This window comes from Garra rufa, chromosome 24, assembly GCF_049309525.1.
Source record: "Garra rufa chromosome 24, GarRuf1.0, whole genome shotgun sequence".
Lineage (NCBI taxonomy): Eukaryota > Metazoa > Chordata > Actinopteri > Cypriniformes > Cyprinidae > Garra > Garra rufa.
In genome coordinates this window covers 18,673,040-18,695,391 of record NC_133384.1, presented here as the reverse complement: position 1 = coordinate 18,695,391, position 22,352 = coordinate 18,673,040, and the positions used below count along the sequence as shown (strand labels likewise).

The 22,352-nt window shown below is 33.3% G+C and overlaps 1 protein-coding gene across 1 annotated transcript in view; it reads right to left on the bottom strand.

Moving 5' to 3' along the window:
- tpk1 (thiamin pyrophosphokinase 1) overlaps positions 1–22,092 on the bottom strand; it is a 103,045-nt gene extending 80,953 nt beyond the window's left edge. Inside the window, exons 1-3 of the mRNA XM_073831239.1 lie at positions 22,032–22,092; positions 14,168–14,238; positions 6,052–6,126 (exon numbers count right to left, since the gene is read on the bottom strand). Coding sequence (XP_073687340.1) covers positions 6,052–6,126; positions 14,168–14,207 — 115 coding nt within the window. The 5' untranslated portion in view covers positions 14,208–14,238; positions 22,032–22,092. The remainder of the gene's footprint in view (positions 1–6,051; positions 6,127–14,167; positions 14,239–22,031) is intronic.
- Positions 22,093–22,352: the final 260 nt, after the last annotated feature.

The following is a 22,352-nucleotide window of genomic DNA, read 5'->3' as shown; positions in this document are numbered from 1 at the left end:
ACTTTATTCTCGTAGTATTTCGGCTTTATTCTTGTAGTATTTCAACTTTATTCACGTAGTATTTCAGCTTTATTGTCATAGAATTTCAACTTTATTCTTATAGTATTTCAACTTTATTCTCTTAAAAAACACATTATTGTAAGGCACATTGTTTGTATTTTGCTATAAAACTAATTTTGAAAGCTGAGACTTTGTTTTATATTACAAACACCAAATGCAATTGATGACATAAAATATTATTTCCAGGCATACTGTGCCCGTGAGTATTACTAAAGTATCACAAGTATCACTAAAACACTGTTGTATGATTGAAACAGCAAATTTATTAAAAAAATTCCTGCATGCGATCAAAAAAGTGACGTGACTTTGCACGATGGGACAGCATAACCTTTTGTTCTCTTTGAGCCGCTGGATGGAAACAGTTCTTTATTCGCAAATGTTTTTTGCAATATTCCAACTTTGGATGGAAACATAGGTATTTTTTTAAAGACTATGAATTTATGAATAACTACCTTTGGCTTCGGTCATACTGTTAATGAACAACAAACCAGTTAGTCATTATAATCAAAATGAACTGAACTGATTTTCAACTAATAAAATGCTTTACAAAAGCGTTCACTGTGGATCCTCCAATAGTAAACAATCAGCCATTCTCACTTGCGGTGAGGCAGCATTACAACGGCTGGAGAGGCTGGAGGGGGTAAATCATTCGTGAATGCTCTTTCACTGAAGCCCTGGTGCAGGACAGATAACCTTGTAAATAAACACTTCATAATCCACCAGCGGTGCTTCCTCTTCCTGTCATGAACTTTTGCTACTCGGCCGGTGTTTTATGGGGGACAAATATTGATGAGGCAGACTTTGCTGTCGCTGATTTAATGTCTTTTGGCAGTGGAAGTGAAGTGAAGCCTGTGGCCTCTGTAAATCAAAGAGGGACGAGTGGTCAACGAGCAAAATGGAAGGTTAGTTCGCCTTTTAAGATGCTTTCTTTATCCTCAAAAGAGTTGAGAGGGAGAATGGGTGCAAAACTTTTAATTTAGGACTACAATTTTGTATTTACTTTGAAGCAGGATGTCTGGCTGGGACATATTTTTAAAAAAATGCCAGTAAGCTAAATCTATATGCTATTTACTACTTGATGGCACTTGCAGGTGGCATTATTTCCCAGTCTATAAAGCATTTGATTCAACAAAAATCTGTGTACAAGATGAGCAATCAATATTTTTGTTCCATTTTTGTTCTATTATGTGTTCAAACCGACAGATTCAAAGCTAACAGATATGGACTGAAAGCACAATACTGTAAATCACTATCAAGCGACCCAAACCCACAATCCGTCCATTGCCCAAAACTTCAAGGATTGTAAAACGCTCAAAAAGCTTAAAAAAGAGCCCTGCCAAAACACTGCTATTGCTGTATTGCAAAACAAACTGTCAAACAAAAGAGGCCCTTTCACACTTTCAATACAGAGGAAGGGATAATTACTTCACATACCACGATATTTGGAAGAAAGGTTTCTGGACAGAAGAAAGAAATGGTATACTATATTGTATCTGATTTCTGTGGCAGTATCAATTCTTCAACACACCAAGCTTTTATCAAAGCAGGAAGCATTTCCTTCAATAAACACCGTTGTTGGAGAAAGGCGCTTACATGGGGTGACTATGGCTTCCACAAATCTGATTTGGTTTTCATATTCAATCTTTAAGACTGACTGTCCACTGTCATTTTGTAAGTGAAGAAATCAGTTTTTGACAGTGTAGTTATTGTCAGATGCGAAGAATATCACTGATGATGTCAGCAGAATGCCAAGAGACTTTTTCATACAATAACTAAGAGTGTAAGCGAGGACATTTTGCCTCTGCTCATGTCTTTTTGCCATAGTGCTGAACTAATAAGGTGAACAAGACTGCTGACTCGTACATTCATTCACATTCACTACAAAGTAAAAGCAACATAGTTTGCTATATGACGAAAGACTGACTGAAAATGAGTCTAAAAATATAAATGTAAAAAAACTGACTGAGACGCATAAGATTGGTGTGGTTTTCGACTGGTAGGTAAACTTTGCTGCACTGTTCACACCCTAGTGAAAAAAGCTACTAAAATTGATTTGAAATACACTACCAGTCAAAAGTCAAATAGGTGTTTTAATGTTTTTAAAGAAGTCTCTTTTGCTCACTAAGCCTGCATTTAATTAATCCAAAGTACAGTAAAACAGCAATTTAGATTTTTTTTTACTATTTAAAATAACTGCTATTTGAATATATTTAAAAATGCCATTTTTTCCTGTGATTTCAAAGCTGAATTTTTAGCATCATTACTCAAGTCGCATGATCCTTCAGAAATCATTCTATATTCTGATTTGGTGCTAAATGTCTTTATCATCACTTTTGAACAATTTTAAATCATCCTTGCTAAATAAAAGTATTCATTCATATAATTTCACCCACGCCCCCAAAAATTAGTACAAATATTTAAAAATTTTTACTGTTTTTGCTGTTCTTTGCATCAAATAAATGCAGATGAGCAAAACATAGACTTTAAAAAACTTTGTGCTTAATTTGTACTTTAAGTATACCTGTTTAGTATACTAAAAAGCCTTCTAAATTGGAACAACAAATTTTGTGCTTAATGATCTTTGATTGTGCAAAAAGTAGTGTTGAGGTCCAACTATAGATATTTTAAGTATTTTAGTATTTAGTATTAAGTATTTTGATTTGTGCTAAAGTGGAACTATTGCAAGCATACTTCAGATACACTTTAGATATCTTGCTTTTAAAGACATTATACAGTGAGCACACATTCCGTTGTAATAGTGATATGAAAACAAATTTTAGGCATAATATTAAGAAATGTGCATTGTGCAATAAAGAAATACTCATCAGTCAATAAACCTAACCCTAACAAGACAATAAGTCTTAAGTGATATGTCAATAAATATGTTAACAGATTTGAAGTATACTTAGTATAAAATAAGGGTATTTTAAATAAATTATAACATAGTTTTTTTTTTTTTTTTTTTTTGCTAGGAAACCTAAAAGAAATTTGAGTTGGACACATAAAATAAACATTTTATACTTGAGGGGAAATTTGTGGCTTTATATACATCACATATTTTTTTGAAGGAAATCAATACTTTTATTCAGTAAGGATGCTTTAAATTGATCATAAGTGGCAGTAAAGACATTCATAATGTTACAAAAGATTTCTATTTCAAATAAAAACAGCTTTTTTTCTCTATTCATCAAAAAAAAGTCAGTTTCCACAATAATATTATGCAATAAATTCAACTTTGCCGTCACAGGAAAAAAAGAAGAAAGAAAAAAAAACATATATATACATATACAGTCAAGCCCGAAATTATTCATACCCCTGGCAAATTCTGACTTAAAGTTACATTTATTCAACCAGCTATTTATTTATTTTTTGACCGGAAATGACACCGTCTTATTATCTTTTGGGAGAAGCCTATGTACATCATTGTGGAAAAAAATATTTCTCAGCTTTTATTTACATTTGAACTAAAAGTGGTTTGTCCAAAATTATTCATACCCTTTGCAAACTGTCACAGTCTATGGGAAAATCCAAAGTTCTATACCATTCCAAATATTCCAAGCTGTTCTAAAGCATCCTAATTACCCTGATTCATTGGGAACAGCTGTTTTAATCAACTCAACAGCTCACTGAGGACCTGCGGCTGCGCATTGTAGCTGCTAACAAGTCAGGAAAGGGCTATAAGACCATATCTAAATGTTTTGAAGTTCTCCAAAGCTACAGTGCAAAGTATTATTAAAAAATACAAGACGTTTCGCACTGTGAAAAATCTCAAAGGGCCGTGGTCGGAAACCAAATGTGACACCTGTGCTGGCCAGGAGGATAGTGAGATAGCTAAAAAAGAATCCAAGGATCACCACCAAGGCCATCCTGATGAATCTGGGCTCTGCTGGTGGCAACATCTCAAGGCAGACAGTCCAACGGACACTGCACACCGCTGGGTTCCACAGACGCAGACCAAGGAGGACATCACTTTTCCAGATAAGGCACACAAAAGCCAGCTTGGCCTTTGCAAATGCTCATCTGGAGAAAGGAGAAGACTTCTGGTCTTCTGTTTTATGGTCAGATGAAACAAAAATGTAATTGTTTGGCCACAATGATGTAGCCTTCATTTGGCGTAAAAAAGGAGAAGCCTTCAACCCTAAGAACACCATCCCCACTGTCAAACATGGTGGTGGGAACCTAAAGTTTTGGGGGTGTTTGGGGCTGACACTGCAGTTCTGACTTGAAATGTCCCTTGAGTGGCGCTATAAATCTAATGCTCCGTGATGTTTTAAAATAAGGCAATATCTGAATGTGACGAAAAAACGGAATTGCAAGCATGCCGTTTTAGCTTGTTTTTCGATCTCTCATCTTTTGAAAAAGTTCCCACAGGTACATTTTTTAAACCAAGCATGGCACCTACTGCAAGCATGGCATTGATGTCTAGGGCCTATAGCATGCATTTTCCCACTAGTAAGTCACTTTCGCTGTGGTTGAGGCGCACAAACTGTTTGTGGCTCTAAATTCACTACTAATCACACAACTAGAAAAAGAAAGAAGTGAACTTTTAGAGGCACTTTTGAAAAGCATCCAAAAATGTGTTAGTATCTGCAAAGAGCCGTCTTTGATCATCCAGTCCTATAGAGCACTGGTGGTGCCACGGGCCCATAGGACTGCACTTCTGAGGCTCACTGGAGGAGGGGTGGAGCGCCCTGCCCCGGTCCCTCAAGGAAAACCATCTGGATATGTTCACCCTGCTCCCAGCAACACACTCGTCGCCCACCTGCTTTGCCTCCAGAGCACAGCCACATGAAAAATGCACAGTATCGCTGATGCAAGGGCAGAGGAATTGTACGCTCAAGAGTTTTTAAATGAGATCAACTTATGAAACCAACAAAAGCTAGTGCAATAGTTGACAAACTCTCGCTTGTATAAATACAAACCAGCAACCACTGAAGTAAAGAGTCAGAAAAATTTCATAAAATTAAAAAAAAGTATTTTCTTGACTTACTGCACTAATGTAAGGGCTTTGATAGTCCTAAAAATTCTATAAAGAAAGAAACTAGGGCAATCAAATTAATGCACAAATTTAGTCCAATTAATTATGAAAACATAATGCAATAGGAAAATGAATGCAATTAATCATGCCCCCAAACCTTGGGTAGAAGGAAAAAAAAAGTAATGTTTTTAAATTATTTACTCGTCTGCTTCACCAATGTCATGTCTAATGTAATTAATTAGTTTAGTTGGGACCATTTCACAGCCAAAAAAAAAAAAAGATTATATAAAATGAACTTGAATAATTAGATAGCATATGACTGAATTAATTTGATTACATTTTTAATTAACAGGCAGCTCTGAAAAAAAACCACATTGTAGGTGCATCCCAATTAACATGCTTATGCACTGTTATTTTAGTACACTTTTTATATATATATTTTTTTTAAATATTAAAAATTGTATTTAATACTTAATAAATATTTTAGGTTAGATTTTTCATAGTTTTTTCAAGACTGAATATTTATATTTTAGTTCAGCTTCATTATAATTAACAAAAGTAATTTTTAATAGCTTTCATTTTGGTAAATAAAAACAACACTGGTGCACACTGACAATCTTCAATGGTTCTGACCGCGTAGTTTATAGTACATTGCACCATTTGAGACACAACCTATAACTAGTCATGATCTACAATTCTACAAGTGCCGTAATTCAGGCTGCAATTGAAAATTGGTTGGGAACAACAAATAAAGGTACCTGAAAGCAAACAGCACTATAAAGACAAATAGAAAACAGAAGAGTTATGCAATCATAGCTCATCCAGTGTGGGATCGAAAAGATGACTAATGCATTATGGGTTATAGTGGCTTTATAGCATATATGGTCTTATATATCACCAATTAGGCCTGTCCGACCTTTTCCAGAGAGTTCTACTGCACAAGCAAAGCCAGACAAGTACAGACATGCATCAAATCATAGGCCGATGTGTGATATTCATCACAAAATCAATACCTTTACTCCACAGCACATGGAAGTACCGCTCATCTATCGGCTGATTTAGGATAACCAAGCAAATCCTCTGTTTTCCTGGTGAAAGAACATAAGAAACACACCGAAAGTGAACATTAATGGGCAGCTATATTTCAACAGCATCCTGTGGTTACAATGCAGTCTCAGTCCTGCCATTTACAGTGTGAAAATGAGAAAAACACAATGTAATATTTGGTTTCATCTGGTGAGATGCAGCTCTAAATAGAAGCAGCTAATGAAAACAGCAAGAGTAATAACTGTGATAATAGAGGCTAATGCTATTGGTAATTGCCTAAACACAAATTCTGATGGTTTTTCCACAACTGCTAGATGTACTTTATGTGCAGCAATGTAAAGCAAACCGTGTGATATTAAAAAAGCAATTTCAGATACAGACATTATTTAACATATTAAATGTAGAAGATCACTTTTATTCTTGGTAATACTACAGAAAATCAGTTAGTCTGTAAAGAACAAAACACTCTACCACAATGCATGAGCTCCCATAATATATAAACAGCAGAAAGAAAGAAAGAAAGAAAAAAGAAAGAATAAATTACAGCAATGAGAAACTGGATGCTTAAATGTTCTAAAAAACTTAAAAAATAAAAATCTTGATTTTTTTGGACAAATGGATGAATGAATCAATGACTCGTTCAATCAATCAAATAAACAAATAACAGAAATGGATGCTTAAATGTTATGAAAAAATCTTTAAAAAAATCTTTCTTATTTGGATGAATGAATGAATGAATGCACAAACAATAGGCAGTAATGAGAAATGGGATGCTTAAGTGTTATGAAAAAATCTTTAAAAAATCTTTCTTATTTGGATGAATGAACGAACGAACGAACGAACGAACGGACGGACGAACGAACGAACGAACGAACGTAATGAGAAATGGGGTGCTTAAGAAACAGTTTTTTTTAAGATGTAAGAGTTATTCATAACACCACATCACCTAATTTCTCATTACTGTTTTTATTCATTCACGCATTCATTCATTCATTCATTCATTCATTCATTCATTCAATCACCCTATAAGAAAGATTTCTGAAAGAAAAGAATTTTCTCATTTAGATGAATGCATGAATGAATCAATCAAAAAAATGAATAAATGACAGTAATGATAAATGGGATGCTTAAATGTTATGAATAAATAAATACATCTTATATAGGCCTAAATCTCTCTTGTTTGAATGAATGAATGAAAAGACGGTAATGAGAAACTGGGTTTTTAAATGTTATGAAAAAAAATCTTAAATCTTTCTTATAGGGTGAATAAATGAATAAAAGACAGTAATGAGAAATGTGGCGATTAACTGTTATGAATAAACACTTAATCACCCCATTTCTCATTACTGTCTTAAAGAAATGAATAAAAGACAGTAATGAGAAATAGGATGCCTAAATGTAAAAAAATAAAAATATTTCATAAATCTATGGATGAATAAATGAATAAATAAATGAAAGAATGAAAAGACAGTAATGAGAAATGGGGTGGTTCATTTATTCATTCACCCTATAAGAAAGATTTCTGAAAACCTTAAGAATTTTCTTATTTAGATGAATGAATGAATCAAATAAAAGACAGTAATGAGAAATGGGATGCTTAAATGTTATAAAAAATCTTAAATCTTTCAAACAATTTCCTATAGGGTGAATGAATGAATAAAAGACTGAATAAAACAAATTAACATGAATAAACACTTAATCACCCCATTTCTTATTACTGTCTTTTATTCCTTGATTCATTCATTCACCCTATTAGAAAGATTTCAAAATTTTCTTATTAAGATGAATGAATGAATGAATGAATGAATGAATGAATGAATGAATGAATGAATGAATGAATGAATGAATGAATGAATGAATGAATGAATGAATGAATGAATGAATGAATGAATGAATGAATGAATCAATCAATCAATCAATCAATCAATCAATCAAATAAAAGACAGTAATGAGAAATTAGATTTTTAAATGTTATGAAAAAAGCATAAATCTTTAAAAAAAACTTTCTTATTTGGTTGAATGAATGAAAATAGAGTATTGAGAAATGGGGTGCTTAAATGTTATGAAAAATAATAAACACTTAATCACCCCATTTTCTTTTATTTTCAATCTTTTATTCATTCACCCTATAAGAAAGATTTTTGAAAGAGTTATTTCTTATTTAGATGAATTAATGAATCAAATAAATAAATAAAAGTAATAAGAAATGGGATGCTTAAATGTTATGAAAAAAATCTTTCAAAAATCTCTCTATTTGGGTAAATGAATGAATGCATGAACGAAAGACAGTAATGAGAAATGGTGTGAAGTGTTATGCAAAAGATTTTTGAATCAATGAATGAAAAGACAGTAATGAGAAATGGGGTGCTTAAATGTTATATGAAAAAGATTTTTCAAAGTTGTAAGAATTATTCATAACACTTAAACAACCAATTTCTCATTACTGTCTTTTAGTCATTCATTCATTCATCCAAATAAGATTTAAAAAACCTCCTTTTTAGATGAATAAATTAATGAATCAAATAAACAAATAAAAGAGTAATGAGAAATGGGTGCTTAAATGTTACGAACAAATCTTAAATATTAAAAAAAAAATATTGGGATGAATGAATGAATGAATGCACAAATGAAAGACAGTAATAAGAAATGGGGTGCTTAAATGTTATGAAAAAATCTTAAATATTTCTAAATTATTTCTTATTTGGATGAATGAATGAATGAATGAACGAATGAACGCATGAATGAATGAATGCACAAATAAAAGACAGTAATGAAAATATTAAATATTTCAAAATTTCAAAATGATTTCTTATTTGAATGAATGAATTAATGCACGAATTAAATTTCTTATTTAGATGAATGAATTAATGAATGCATGAATGCATGAATGAATGCACAAATAAAAGACAGTAATGACAAATGGGGTGCTTAAATGTTATGAAAAAATCCTAAACATTTCAAAATGATTTCTTATTTGGATGAATGAATTAATGCACGAATTAAAGACAGTAATGAGAAATTGGGTGTTATGAAAAAAATTGTTTGAAAAATCTTTTTTTTTTTTGGATGAATGAATGAATGAATGAAACACTCAATCAATCAAATAAACGAATAAAAGGCAGTAATGAGAAATGGTGTGCTTAAATGTTACGCTATTCTTTAAAAAATCTTTCACTTCATTTTTTTTTTTAGCAAAATCTTATTCCTTTTTTGTTGGAGACAAACCCTATAAAGCTGAACTTATAAGTTACTTTCTGTCACATCCTAATCCAACTATACAGTCTGAAACACTGTACGGAAGAAAATGTAATGCAGCTCCTCTATAATTTTGTATTTTTAATATTTCAAGACAATTTTCTGTAAAGCATCTCAGTGCTCCAAACAGTCCCAAATGCATGGGTTCACACATTTAATTGCGATACATTTCAGAGCCAAGCTGTTCACACATTTTTAATTATAGTTATTTTAACATGAAGCTAATCAAACGTTTCTCCATTCTGCGCAATGCTACAATTGACTAACATCGCCAAATCAAATAAATGCTGGCAGCATTAAGGACATGCAGCATTAATGCACTTTTTTAGTGCACATTATTAAAAAAAAAAGAATAACCAACATCACAGGATGAGCAAATGTAATGTGTACGTGTCAAAACTCTCTCCGAATAAATCACAGGTATCCTGATTCAGCTGTGAACAGAACACATCTTGCAGAACAGACTGTGGAAATATCAAGGTCCTGAAGTGCGAATACAGTGTATAAATGAATAGAGAGCTATGGCAACACCCTTGGAATTGGCGAAAAGTACACAACTCCAAGTAGAAACAACATCTGTATTTTGCAACAGCTGTACTACATTTGTTTGTCACATTTCAGCCACAGATTTCCTCCTCCCGTAAATTACATTTTTGCCAGCACACACTTTCAGCAGGGCACCAAGGACGTTTTCCACATTTGAATATTTTCTTTGGGAGCTATCAATTGAAATACACAGAAATTATCATATACCAAATTAGCTGAGAGCTTGCTGTTCATTAGGATACAACAAATTTGCAATTCAACACATAAACAAGCTGGGTTTGATTAGTTCACAAATTGGAATGAATAGGACATGAAACGCAATTTCTTATTCTAAACAACCTTCGATTAAATATAAATTTTCTGAATATGTATGATATCACATGCTGAGACATGAAAATCGAGAATGGCGTATTTTTGGACTGGGTCAAAAATCTGGGCCGTGTCTTCACTCTTCAGTTTACTGAAGGGCTATATAGAACATTTCAGAGAAGTGTAAGATCACACAAGTCTTATCTATTTTTTTTTTCTCGTGAGTCTTTTGTCTTGAAGTCTCTTGAGTATGAGGACCTTATGGGAAAATGTAATATTGAAATTAAGTACAGCAAGTACTCTAATACCAGTTCTAAAGTAAAGCTCTATGGCAGGAGGAAAAAAACTACAGAGTTAAGATCCTTATTTAAAAAAAAAAATGTTGATTTTGCGATAGTGGCAACAAACCAGTCATTTTTTGGTAAATTGAGATTTATATATGATCTGAAAGCTAAATAAATAAGCTTTCCATTGATGTATGGTTTGTTAACTAAATATGAACAAAATGAACAAAAATAAACTTAGAAAACTTACAGAAATTTTAAATGTTGTTTTGGCAACTAACTGAAATAAAATAAGTTTTTAGCTGAAGTACTGAGATAACTATCTAAATATATGTAAATTAAAAATAAATAGAATTATTTAAAACATAAAATTAACTTTGAACATATCAATTCATAATTATTATTAATTAAAAAACACAAATGTAAATCACACAAAAAATACTAAAACTAAAATTACCTAAAAAAAAAAAAAAATCAAATTAAACTGAAAATATAAAAATCACTGCCAAATATGTTTACATGCACAAATAATGCATCTTTGTGACAGAAGCTCCTTAGAAGTTGTTATTTTTTAAGTTTAATAAATGTTCAAACTCATAGCTCTCAATTATACTATAATGTTGAATGGTTATAGTCAATGGTTAAATATTTTAGGGGAAAAAAAATAAAATTTCCTAGAGACATCAGTAATATTTCTATCAATGATAATCACCTTTAGTCATAAAAAAGATGACATTCTATTTTAATGTTAGGTGGAATTAATCGTAACAAATTGTGATAATTTCAGAAAAAAATTACCAAATCCTTATTAGGATCAACTAAACACTGTATTTTCAAAAGTATGTGAAAAATTTAAAGTTTGCAGCATACAATATTTAAAGGGGTCATCGGATGCAAAACTCACTTTTACATGTTTGAACATTAGTGTGTGTTGGCAGTTTGTGTACACAACCACCTTACAATGATACAAATCCATCGAGTGGTATTTTTTTAATCTTTAAAAATGAAATATCCCCTTTTTAAAATCAGGTCATTCTCAGCTTCTTGTCGGTGTGACGACACACAGACAGAGGCCATTCCCATGATAGTTGATTGACATGAGCGCCTTACCTTAGACCCGCCCTCAACGAGCTAAAACAGTCCAACTCCGACTTTTTATGCATCTTTGCAAATTGCCTTTCTTAATAATGTGCAAGTCTGCCACTAAAAACGGCTGAATGCAGCTAAAGTAAACATTATGGCTGATCATTTACACTACCATTGAGAAATTTTAACCAAAGTATGTTATAGACTTCTCATTAAGACCCTAAAGAATCATATCAACTTGTGGAAAATGGGCATCCGATGACCCCTTTAAAACATGTCTGAGAGTTTTACACACCAATCTGTTATTGTGGCATCATTTCCACGGCCCTAAACATGACGCGGCACAAAACGAAACGTGATTGGTTGCATTTCCTGTCAGTCATATGGCCTGAAAGTGGCCAAGGTTCCCAGACCTTCTGCCGTCAGTCTGAAGGTCTGGCTATGTGAGACTATTTTGGGATCATAAAGCCTTCCCTACACATCTAACCCTAACCAACAAACACTTTTTTATTAAATCCCCTCAAAGCACTTTATTTCCATTTTTTATATATTTCCTTCACTTTTATTAAAAATAAATGTATTTCTGATCTCATACGTGATGGAAAAAGAGAGAAGAATATGTTCGGCAAAAGGCGGATTCAAACTCGGGTTGCTCGCATCAAAAGATACCTCTTTCTTATAACACACATCTTCTGTAATGTTTGCTTCGCCCACCTATGTCTGGTTGGCAGAGCTAGTTTAAATAGCCTTTGCCAACAAGGTGGGCTACTTGCACTTAGTGTAAATAGACACTCAGAGAAACGAAAGACACAAATACTGTAAGTAAGAAATAACTAACAACGGGCCATCGAATTACTGGAAAATAATGCATGCACAAGGTGGTCATGCGGCCACAACGTGAAACTAAATTGAGTATGTGCTTTCTGTACATAATAAAACATAATTTTGAGAGAAAAAAACATGGGAATAATCTGCTGTTTTTATCTGTTTGCTTACTGTATTTATTTGTTTGGCCAGTATCATTGTGGGTTTTGGTTATTTTGCTGTTTTAGGCTGCAAGGACTTGAAATAACTGAAATCATTTGTGACCCTGGACCACAAAACCAGTCTTAAGTCGCTGGGGTATGTTTGTAGCAATAGCCAAAAACACATGGTATGGGTCAAAATTATTGATTTTTCTTTTATGCCAAAAATCATTAGGAAATTAAGTAAAGATCGTGTTCCATGAAGATTTTTTGTAAAATTCCTACTATAAATATATCAAAATGTAATTTTTAATTAGTAATGTGCATTGTTAAGAACTTAATTTGGACAACTTTAAAGGTGATTTTCTCAGTACTTTGATTTTTTTGCACCCTCAGATTCCAGATTTTCAAATAGATGTATCTCGGCCAAATATTGTCCTATCCTAACAAACCATATATCAATAGAAAGTTTATTTAGCATTCATGTAATGTATACATCTCAGTTTTGTAAAATTTAACCTTATGACTGGTTTTGTGGTCCAGGGTCACATTTGGCAAAGTGATATGTTTTTTTATGTATGGGTAAAGAGCATGGTTTGCAGTTTGTGAATAAGACATACCACAAATACTTGTGGTGAAGTACAACACAAAAGTGGTATAGCTGTTTGCCTGTGAACCTTCTTCATCACCTTAGCGGTGAGAATTTCCAGGGAAGATAACACCAGGACAAAAGCTGATATGTTAGTCGTTGTGAATGCATTCATTACAGTAATGACCACAGGCGGCCTCAGACACATTGAAAGCATGGCTGCAATTCTTGGCCAATCATTAGAGCCTGATTACTTATGTTCTGGTCATGCATTTATGGAGCACCTGCCCAGACAGGGATATAATTTTGAGCAAAAAAATTCCTCCAGAACACATCTATTATTTTGCTGTAGGCTTGCTCTCTGATTGGTAGAAATGGGGCTTTTTTTGTTCAGTTATTGCATGGGGGGCTGTTATCCATCTTTGCAGAAAGCCAACTTGACTGGGCTCATTAGATTATTGCAAAATTGCTTCTACCATCCAGTTAAAAAAGTAAATCGCCTAAGCCAGCATTGCCTGACCTTTGAAATAAAGTAGCGTGTTAATCTGGCTGGTTTTAATAGTTCCTGACTTTTCGCTTAAGCAAACAAGTTTTAGGTTAATTTATTATACCAATACTATATGTAGAGCTCTAATAAAATGCACTCAGAAACCCATGTTGTGTGATAAAATATGCAAAACAGACATTTGGCATCATCAATATGCCCGTGTTGGCGTAGTCTCATCTGTGCAAACCGAGTAAATGATTAAAAAGAAATAATTACACCTGAATAAACACTGTGGAGATGCATAAGAAATACAGAAATGATGGACATAGGAAACCATTCCATCTTATTCCTAGCCATAGTGAATTAAAAAACACTGATTTTATTACATGACACATTGTAATAACTGTGAACATGCAAAGTGGCCAATTTAAAGTGCAACTGCATTTGAGCTGTGATATATTTATTGACTATGCTTATGTTCTCCAGGACAAAGTGTTAATGCATGCATGGGTAAGAATAAATGCATTCAGACTTTTAAATGAGTTCACAATGAATAAATACCTGAAGGCAAAAGGCAATCTAATGGAGCGAATTCATCCATGCTTGTGTTTATAATAAGCTGGATTCATCAACTGTAGAGGAAAACAAAGAAAAACATATACAGTATTAAAAAAACAACAGAAAAGGCTTCTGTAAAGTGAATACCTGACTAATTAGACATTCTAATCAAAACAAGAGTTTTCTTTTATGACAAATAAAGAGATGCACGGAAAACTAAAACACTACAGACCATTTAAAGTGTTTAAAATACATCAAAAACAAAGAAATGGAAGAAATGTTCAGCTATTAGCAGTATCAGATTACTCACCGTCTTTTCTAAATGAACTCGTTGTCCTGTGAACACTAACTTTTCCCTATATTACATATCTATGCTCTGCCCCTTTAATAGGTTACTAGTTTACCTTACAGGGTCTCTAGTCTTACTCTTACTCAGCATTTTCAGCCCAAGAACCTCAGACTCCTGCTTCAAAAAAGAAAAGACAACAGCACACATTTGCAAGTGTGATGTTGCTTTCATTCAAAAGTTTAATACTGGGCAACTTTTTCAACACAACATTGACCGCCACTTTTGTATTTTTGCTTGGTCACTAAGCAATCGTCCTATGTCTTCCGCTGGAACGCCACTCTCTCGTGAATGCAAGTACGACAGTGTAAGCTATGATTACCATTTATAAAGTTTTAAATATGGATATTTTTCTTACACAAATGCATTGATTTGCTTCAGAAGGCCAGAACTGTGCATTTTTAAGGCCCTATGAATCAGTTCCAGAGATACTAATATTTTAATATGGCTTCCAGGAGTAAGTCATTCAAGTGTACATATTTTTAGTGGTCAAAAAAAACGAAATGTGGGTCAGTTTGCAAAAACATGATTCTACTTTTCTTTAAAAGAGAAATGTCTGCAGAACAAATAACAATAAAACTAGAAATGTATATTGTTTTCTTCTGTTAAAGCTACAGCATTGGTAATATACTGTATTAATATTAATTAGGGCTGCACGATAAATCGCATGCGATTGTCATGCGTATCTCATCAGTAAAGCTGGTTATGTGATTAGTAGTAAATCTCCATCATATGCGTTTAGATGGCACGGCATTTAAAATATCATGTTCAAAATTGCGGATGAATCGCATTCGATTTTGAACGAGATATTGCGTAGCTTTTCAGTGATATACGGCTCTGTATTTTAAATGCCGCGCCATCTGAATGCACGTGATGGAGATTTACTACTGATAACAGAACCTGCTTTACTGATAAGATACGCATGACAATCGCATGCGATTTATCGTGCAACCCTAATTTTAATATTCTTTTTCCAAAGTTTTTCGTGCATATAACACCAGAAGTATTAAAGCTATCCCAGTATGATTTTAGATTCTTGTTGGTAATAAACTTTTCTTTTGGAAGCTTATTTTTAAGGCCCTACATCATTCAGTCCCAGAGATTTGGGAATCCAGATTATTGAATATTACACATTTTTAGTACTTGAAAACGAAATGTTGGTTACTTTGATACAGTTGATTCTTCTTTTATTAAAAGAACAATATCTGAGGAAGAAATAATGTTGAAACTAGAATTGTATCTTGTTTCCCTCTATCAAATCAATTGCACAGAACATACCAGTCTGAGAAATAAACGTTCACTCAATTGGTCAAATTGAGGCACATTTCCTTGCTCTCTGTAGTCTATTCATAAGATTCTATATTTGAATCGGTCTTACATATATTTGGAAGAAGGAATTTTGTTCATTTTAACAGCTTCTGTGAGCAACATTTGGTTTTCGACCACTGAAAATGGGTAATATTCAACAATCTGGACATGAAGCCACATTGAGTTCCCTATATCTCTATAACTGAATGATGTAGGCCCTTGAAAATCAAGATTCTAAAAAAAATTCTTAACAACTAGAATCATGCATCATGCAATATTTTTAATACTTCTTGAGTTATAGACATGCAAACTTTAGAAAAAGGAATATTTATGGCACTCCGACAGGTATGTTCAATGCAGTAGTTTTGACTTTAATGGTTTACTCCTGGAGCCATATTAAAAATCCAATATCTCTGGAACCGAAAAACATAGGGTCTTATAAATGAATATGCCAGAAGGAAAGTCTGTTAAGAACCAATATTTAAAAGGGCAATAAGATATCTTTAATACTTCTTGAGTTATAGGCATGCAAACTTTGAAGAAAAAACTTGAAAAGTGCTGTTTCCCCATTTTTGAATGATCAACATTTGCATATAATGCAACAAAGATCTTTCTAAAGGCATTTTTACGCCCTTATAATTTAACTTTGAATCTCAGATGAAAATTGCCATTTTAACCCCACTCTACAAAATATTAGATTACTCACTAAATATTCATCCATGGCATTTAATATTTTGGCTTTCATCACTATACATGTCTATCTTTCTTCAAAAAAAAAAAAAAAAAAAAAAAAAAAAATTGAGCCAGAGAAGTTTTTGAAATTTGGTTGATTTGACACGGAATGACGCAATTCCAATTCCAGTGTCCAAAAACATCACATTAAGTTCTTTCTGTAATAAGTACTCTTTTAAAAATACACTAAAGTGTACTTATTTTTCCACAAGGGAACAGCTTAAGTTTTGGCAAACTTGTCATTTAAATGATAAACTAAAACGCTTCAAGCTTTAAGAGCAGAAAAAGAATTTAATTGATTGTTGTATCTTGTTCTGAAGTAGATATATTATCCGGGCTGTTTATGACAGCAATGGTTGAGAGGACACCACTTTAAGCTTTATATGCAAGATAAATATAGAATTATTTACTGAACACACAGTGCAAAATGTCATTACTTGGATCAATCTTGCTGAGAGTAACAGATCAATGCAGGTAGAGAAGTGTATCCCTAACACTCTGCCAAAATGGATCAACGCAGCAACTAAAAGGGTCTAATCCAACCTGACACCCACAACACTATTGATGAAAGTAGAGTGCTGTCAAAAAGATTGTGCCAGAAACTCACAAACTCAAGCAGGTGGGCCTTAAAAATAGTTCACCCAAAACAAAAATTTGCTGGAAATGTACTTACCCTAAGGCCATCAAAGAGGTTTCTTCATCGGAAACAGATTTGGAGAAATATAGCATTCACTGGATCCATCGGTGAGCAAGTGATGTAATGGCAAATTTCTCCAAATCTGTTTTTTAATGGAGAAACAAATTCATCTACATATTGGATGGCCTGAGGGTTAGTTAAATTTCAATACATTTTCATTTTGAGGTAAACTTTTCCTTTAAGGTAGCAGTGCACCTAAACAAAAACAAAATGTAACTCTTAATTATTTATTGCATTTTGTATATTATATATATTATATAATTTATTTACCCTCATACTATGTTAAACCTGCATAACTTTTAGTGATGTCAAATCGAATAATCGCGATTAATCACAATTAATCGCATCGGAAATATGATCGTTTACATAAATACACATACATGTATATATTTAGGAAATATTTACATGTGTGTGTATTATAAATATACACAACACACACACACATATTATGTAAACACAAACTTTATTTTGGGTGCGATTTATTGTGATTAATCCATTTTGACAGCACTAAAAACTTTACATTTTTAGTGGAACACAAAAAGAGATGATTTGAAGAATTATTCTGGTAATTTTTTTCATTTTTTTCTTTTCCAGCTACAAAAGCCTCATAAATGTACCATAGAATTTGTCTGTATGACTCATTTTATTCTAATTATTTTGAAGTCATTTTAGTTTAATAAATACATTTTGTAAAAAATACATTTACATGCTAATATCTTATGAATGCGGGTATGTTTAAACTAGTCAGTGGAAAATACAAAAATTGATTTGAAATACACTACCAGTCAAAATGTTTAATAATAATTGTTTTGAGCAGCAAATCAGAATATTAGAATGATTTCTGAAGGATCATGTGACTGAAGTAATGATGCCGAAAATTCAGCTTTGATCACACTCACAGGAATAAACTACATTTTAAAATATATTCAAATGGAAAACAGTTATTTTAAATATTTATAAATCTTTCAAAATGCTACAGTTTTTGCTGTACTTTGGATCAAATAAATGCAGGCTTGGTGAGCAGAAGAGCCTTCTTAAAAAAAATACAAAATAAAAAATATATACAGTGCCCTCCACTAATATTGGCACCCTTGGTAAATATGAGCAAAGGTGACTGTGAAAATAAATCTGCATTGTTTATCCTTTTGATCTTTCATTCCAAAAACTCACAAAATAACCTGTCATTAAAGTAAAACAACAGAACCTGGGAGGGAAATCTCATTATGAAATAAACCTTTTTCTCTACATTTTCTCTAGTCCACTATTATTGGAACCCAATTATTGCAACATCCTTTTCCCAAGAAAACTCAGTTCTGAATTTTCTCCAACAATGTCTAATGAGTTTGGAGAACGCCTGACAAGAGATCAGAAACCATTCCTTGTAACAGAATCTCTCTAGATTCTCTCTTCCCAGCTTCATGTTGATGCTTCTTCTCTTCAGTTTCTATACAGGGTTCAGGTCAGGGAACTGGTATGGCTATGGTAGAAGCTTCATTCTGTGCTCAGTGACCCAATTTTGTGTTGATTTTGATGTTTGTTTTGGATATAACTTTATAAGTTTCCCAACAGAGGCGGTCAGGTTTTGATTTTTTATCTGCTGGTATTTGATAGAATCCATGAAGCCATGTATCTAAACAAGATGTCCAGGACCTCCGGCAGAAAAATAGGCCCACAGCATTAAAGACCCAGCAGTATTTTTAACCACAGACATGGGGCATTTTTATCCCTGTCTGCACCAAATGCTTTAGCTGTTAGCTAAAGCGTTAGGGTTAGCTGCCAAAAAGCCCATTTTTAGTTTCATCTGACCATAGAAGCCAGTCCTGTTTGAAGTTCCAATCATGTCTGACAAGTGAATATGCTGGAGTGTGTTTTTGGGTGAGCCAGGAGGATTTTTCTTGAAAATCTTTAAACAACATGTGGTGATGTATGTATGTGATGGGCTGTTTGATCATTTTATTTAAGGCGTTCTGACCTCAAGACTCAACAATTCTCCACCTGTGATCCTTGGAGAGTCTTTGGCCCCTCAAAATCTCCTACTTATTGTGCATTAGGATGATATAGACACACGTCCTCTTCTAGGCAGATTTGAAACATCTTTAGTTGATTTGAACTTCTTAATTATTGCCCTAATGGTGGGAATGGGGATTTTCAATGCTTTAGCTCTTTCCTTACAGCCACTTTCTATTTTGTAAGCTCAACAAACTTCAGAACTACATTCTTTGGTTTTATTCCTTGTGATGGATGATTAAGGGAATTTGGCCTTTTTTTCTTCATGTTTATAATCCTGTGGAACAGTGTGCTAAAAAAGTTTTAATATCAATGGGAATATATACTTCAGAGATATTTTACTCAGACAAATTTCTTGGGGTGCCAATATTTGTGGCCAACGTGAACTAGAGAAAAACATTTTTTTCGCAATGAGATTTCCCCCTCAGTTTCCATCATTTTACTTAAAGGAATGGTTAGAATTTTGTGAAATTTTCGAATTAAAGATCTAAAGGATAAACAATGCAGATTTATTTTCACAGTCACCTTTGCTCTTATTTACCAAGGGTGCCAATATTAGTGGAGGGCACTGTGTTTATTTTTTTATTTTTCTAAGAAGGCTCTTCTGCTCACCAAGCCTGCATTTATTTGATCCAAAGTACAGCAAAAACTGTAGCATTTTTAAAGATTTATAAATATTTAAAAAAACTGTTTTCTATTTGAATATATTTTCAAATGTAGTTTATTCCTGTGAGTGTGATCAAAGCTGAATTTTCGGCATCATTACTTCAGTCACATGATCCTTCAGAAATCATTCTAATATTCTGATTTGCTGCTCAAAAAAAAAATTATTAAACATTTGAGTACAATTTTTCAAGATTCTTTGAGGAATAGAAAGATTATAAAAAAATAATACTTTTATTTAGCAAGGATGCTTTAAACGGATGCTTAAGAAATTTATAATGATACAAAAGATTTCTATTTCAGATAAATGTTGCTCTTTTTAAATGTTCTATTCATCAAAGAAACCTGAAAAATACTCAGATGTTTTCAACATAATAATAATAATATTAAAAGTTTTTTTAGCAACAAATTAGATTATAAGAATGATTTCTGAAGGATCATATGACTGGAGTGATGACACTAAAAAACCTGCTTTGAAATCACAGGAATAAATTACATTTTAATATATATTCAAATAGAAAACTGTTATTTTAAATAGTAAAAATATTTCAAAATTGTACTGTTTTGCTGTACTTTGGGTCAAATAAAAGCAGTCTTGGTGAACAGAAGAGACTTCTTTAAAAAACATCAAAAATCTTACAGTTAAAAAACTTTTGACTGGTAGTGTACATATCCGCTTTTTTTAAAACGGTGACTTTCTCCGGTTTTGAACGTTGCAGAATGTTAACAAATATGTAAACCACATTGCATTATTTAAGGTTTATGTCAACAGAACTTTCAAAATCCAAAACCAGATTGGATTCATTCTAACTGAAAATAAATCAGATAATTAGAATATGACATCCAAGTCCTATTGACTACTACTTTAATGATGCTCTTTGTCATTTTTGAAGCCAGAAAACTGTCCCCACTGATTGTAAAACGACCAGTCCTGTTATTTTTAATTTCTCCATTGTGTGTAATATGTATGAAACAGATGCAATCACTACAGGGTGGGCCATTTATATGGATACACCTTAATAAAATGGGAATGGTTGGTGATATTAACGTCCTGTTTGTGGCACATTAGTATATGTGAGGGGGCAAACTTTTCAAGATACTAAAGTGCAAAAAAACAGGACGTTAATATCACCAACCATTCCCATTTTATTAAGGTGTATCCATATAAATGGCCCACCCGGTGTATCCATATAAATGGAACATCCTGTATAACTACTATCATTAAGTTGCATTAAGCACACTTGAAAGGTGACTCTGAGGGTAAACACCTCACAATTACCTTCATCACAACTAAATGAATGAATGGGATTGAGGGAATGAGTTTTGGACTTGAAAAGGCCTGAGAGATTGCCAGTACGGTTTAAAAAAATCAGCCTTGTCAATGGCTAAAGTAAGTTTTCTTTCCTTCATTGTGTCTTTAATTAACTCGGCCCTTGTTGTGTAGTTCTTTCCCTCTGGGTGTTTTTGTAATTAGTTCTATTGACTGAAATTCCAAGGCTCTCTGACTTAGTCTGGGGAAATTCTCAGCTTGACATCAGTTATTGTTGTACTTTAAGAAGAGCCAGAGTTCATTCTCAGGTTGAGTGCGCAAATTATATCTTACAAACTTTAATAACGCCCTCATTATGTGCACAAGTAAATCACACAGCAAGTGCTTATTCAGAAACGGAATGTATTTTTAATGAAAGTCAAATATCATTATCTAGAGCTTTCAGCTCTGGCACGATGTCAAATCTTTAGCGTAAACTTTTGAGTTTCTTAAAATAAACCAAGCAACGTTAAGTAATAATTTCACCACAATGACTACACAGATGAACAACGATAAGCAATCCGTTCTTAAAAGTGATGTTAGTGGAAAAAAGTGATGAACACAGCTACTGTAAAGTATCAGCGGCTCCTTCGCGACATCTTTTTGAACGCTTGATATTTGGCTGTGTCACAAAACCTACATAGCAACTACCTAGACAGCATTTTTAGGCAACGTACAGTATGCGTTTACAGCGTTTGTGTAGAAAACGTTTTGGTACCGAATGCGCATATAATTCCACAATCCCGCTATCTGACAGTCAGCTCGCTAGGTTAACAGACACAGCATGGATCTTCAGTATACTCACTCTGTGAATGGATATCTTGCAGCATGTGTCCAGTCCACATGTACAATCAACGAGTGCCGATTCCGAAGACAAGCGCTTGAGCTCCGGAATACTGTGTGATGTTTGTCAGAGCGACATCTACAGGTGGACTGTACATCTGCACTGATTCTATTGAACTCGTCTTCCAAAGTGCGATGAAGGACAGAGAAAGAGACCCTGCGTCCCAATGTGCATACTATCCACGCTATCTGTCCTAAATAGTATTAATTACTACTATCACATAGAATTCAGCATGGATAGTATGCACATTGGGAAACAGGCTGAGACTGAGAGAATGACCAG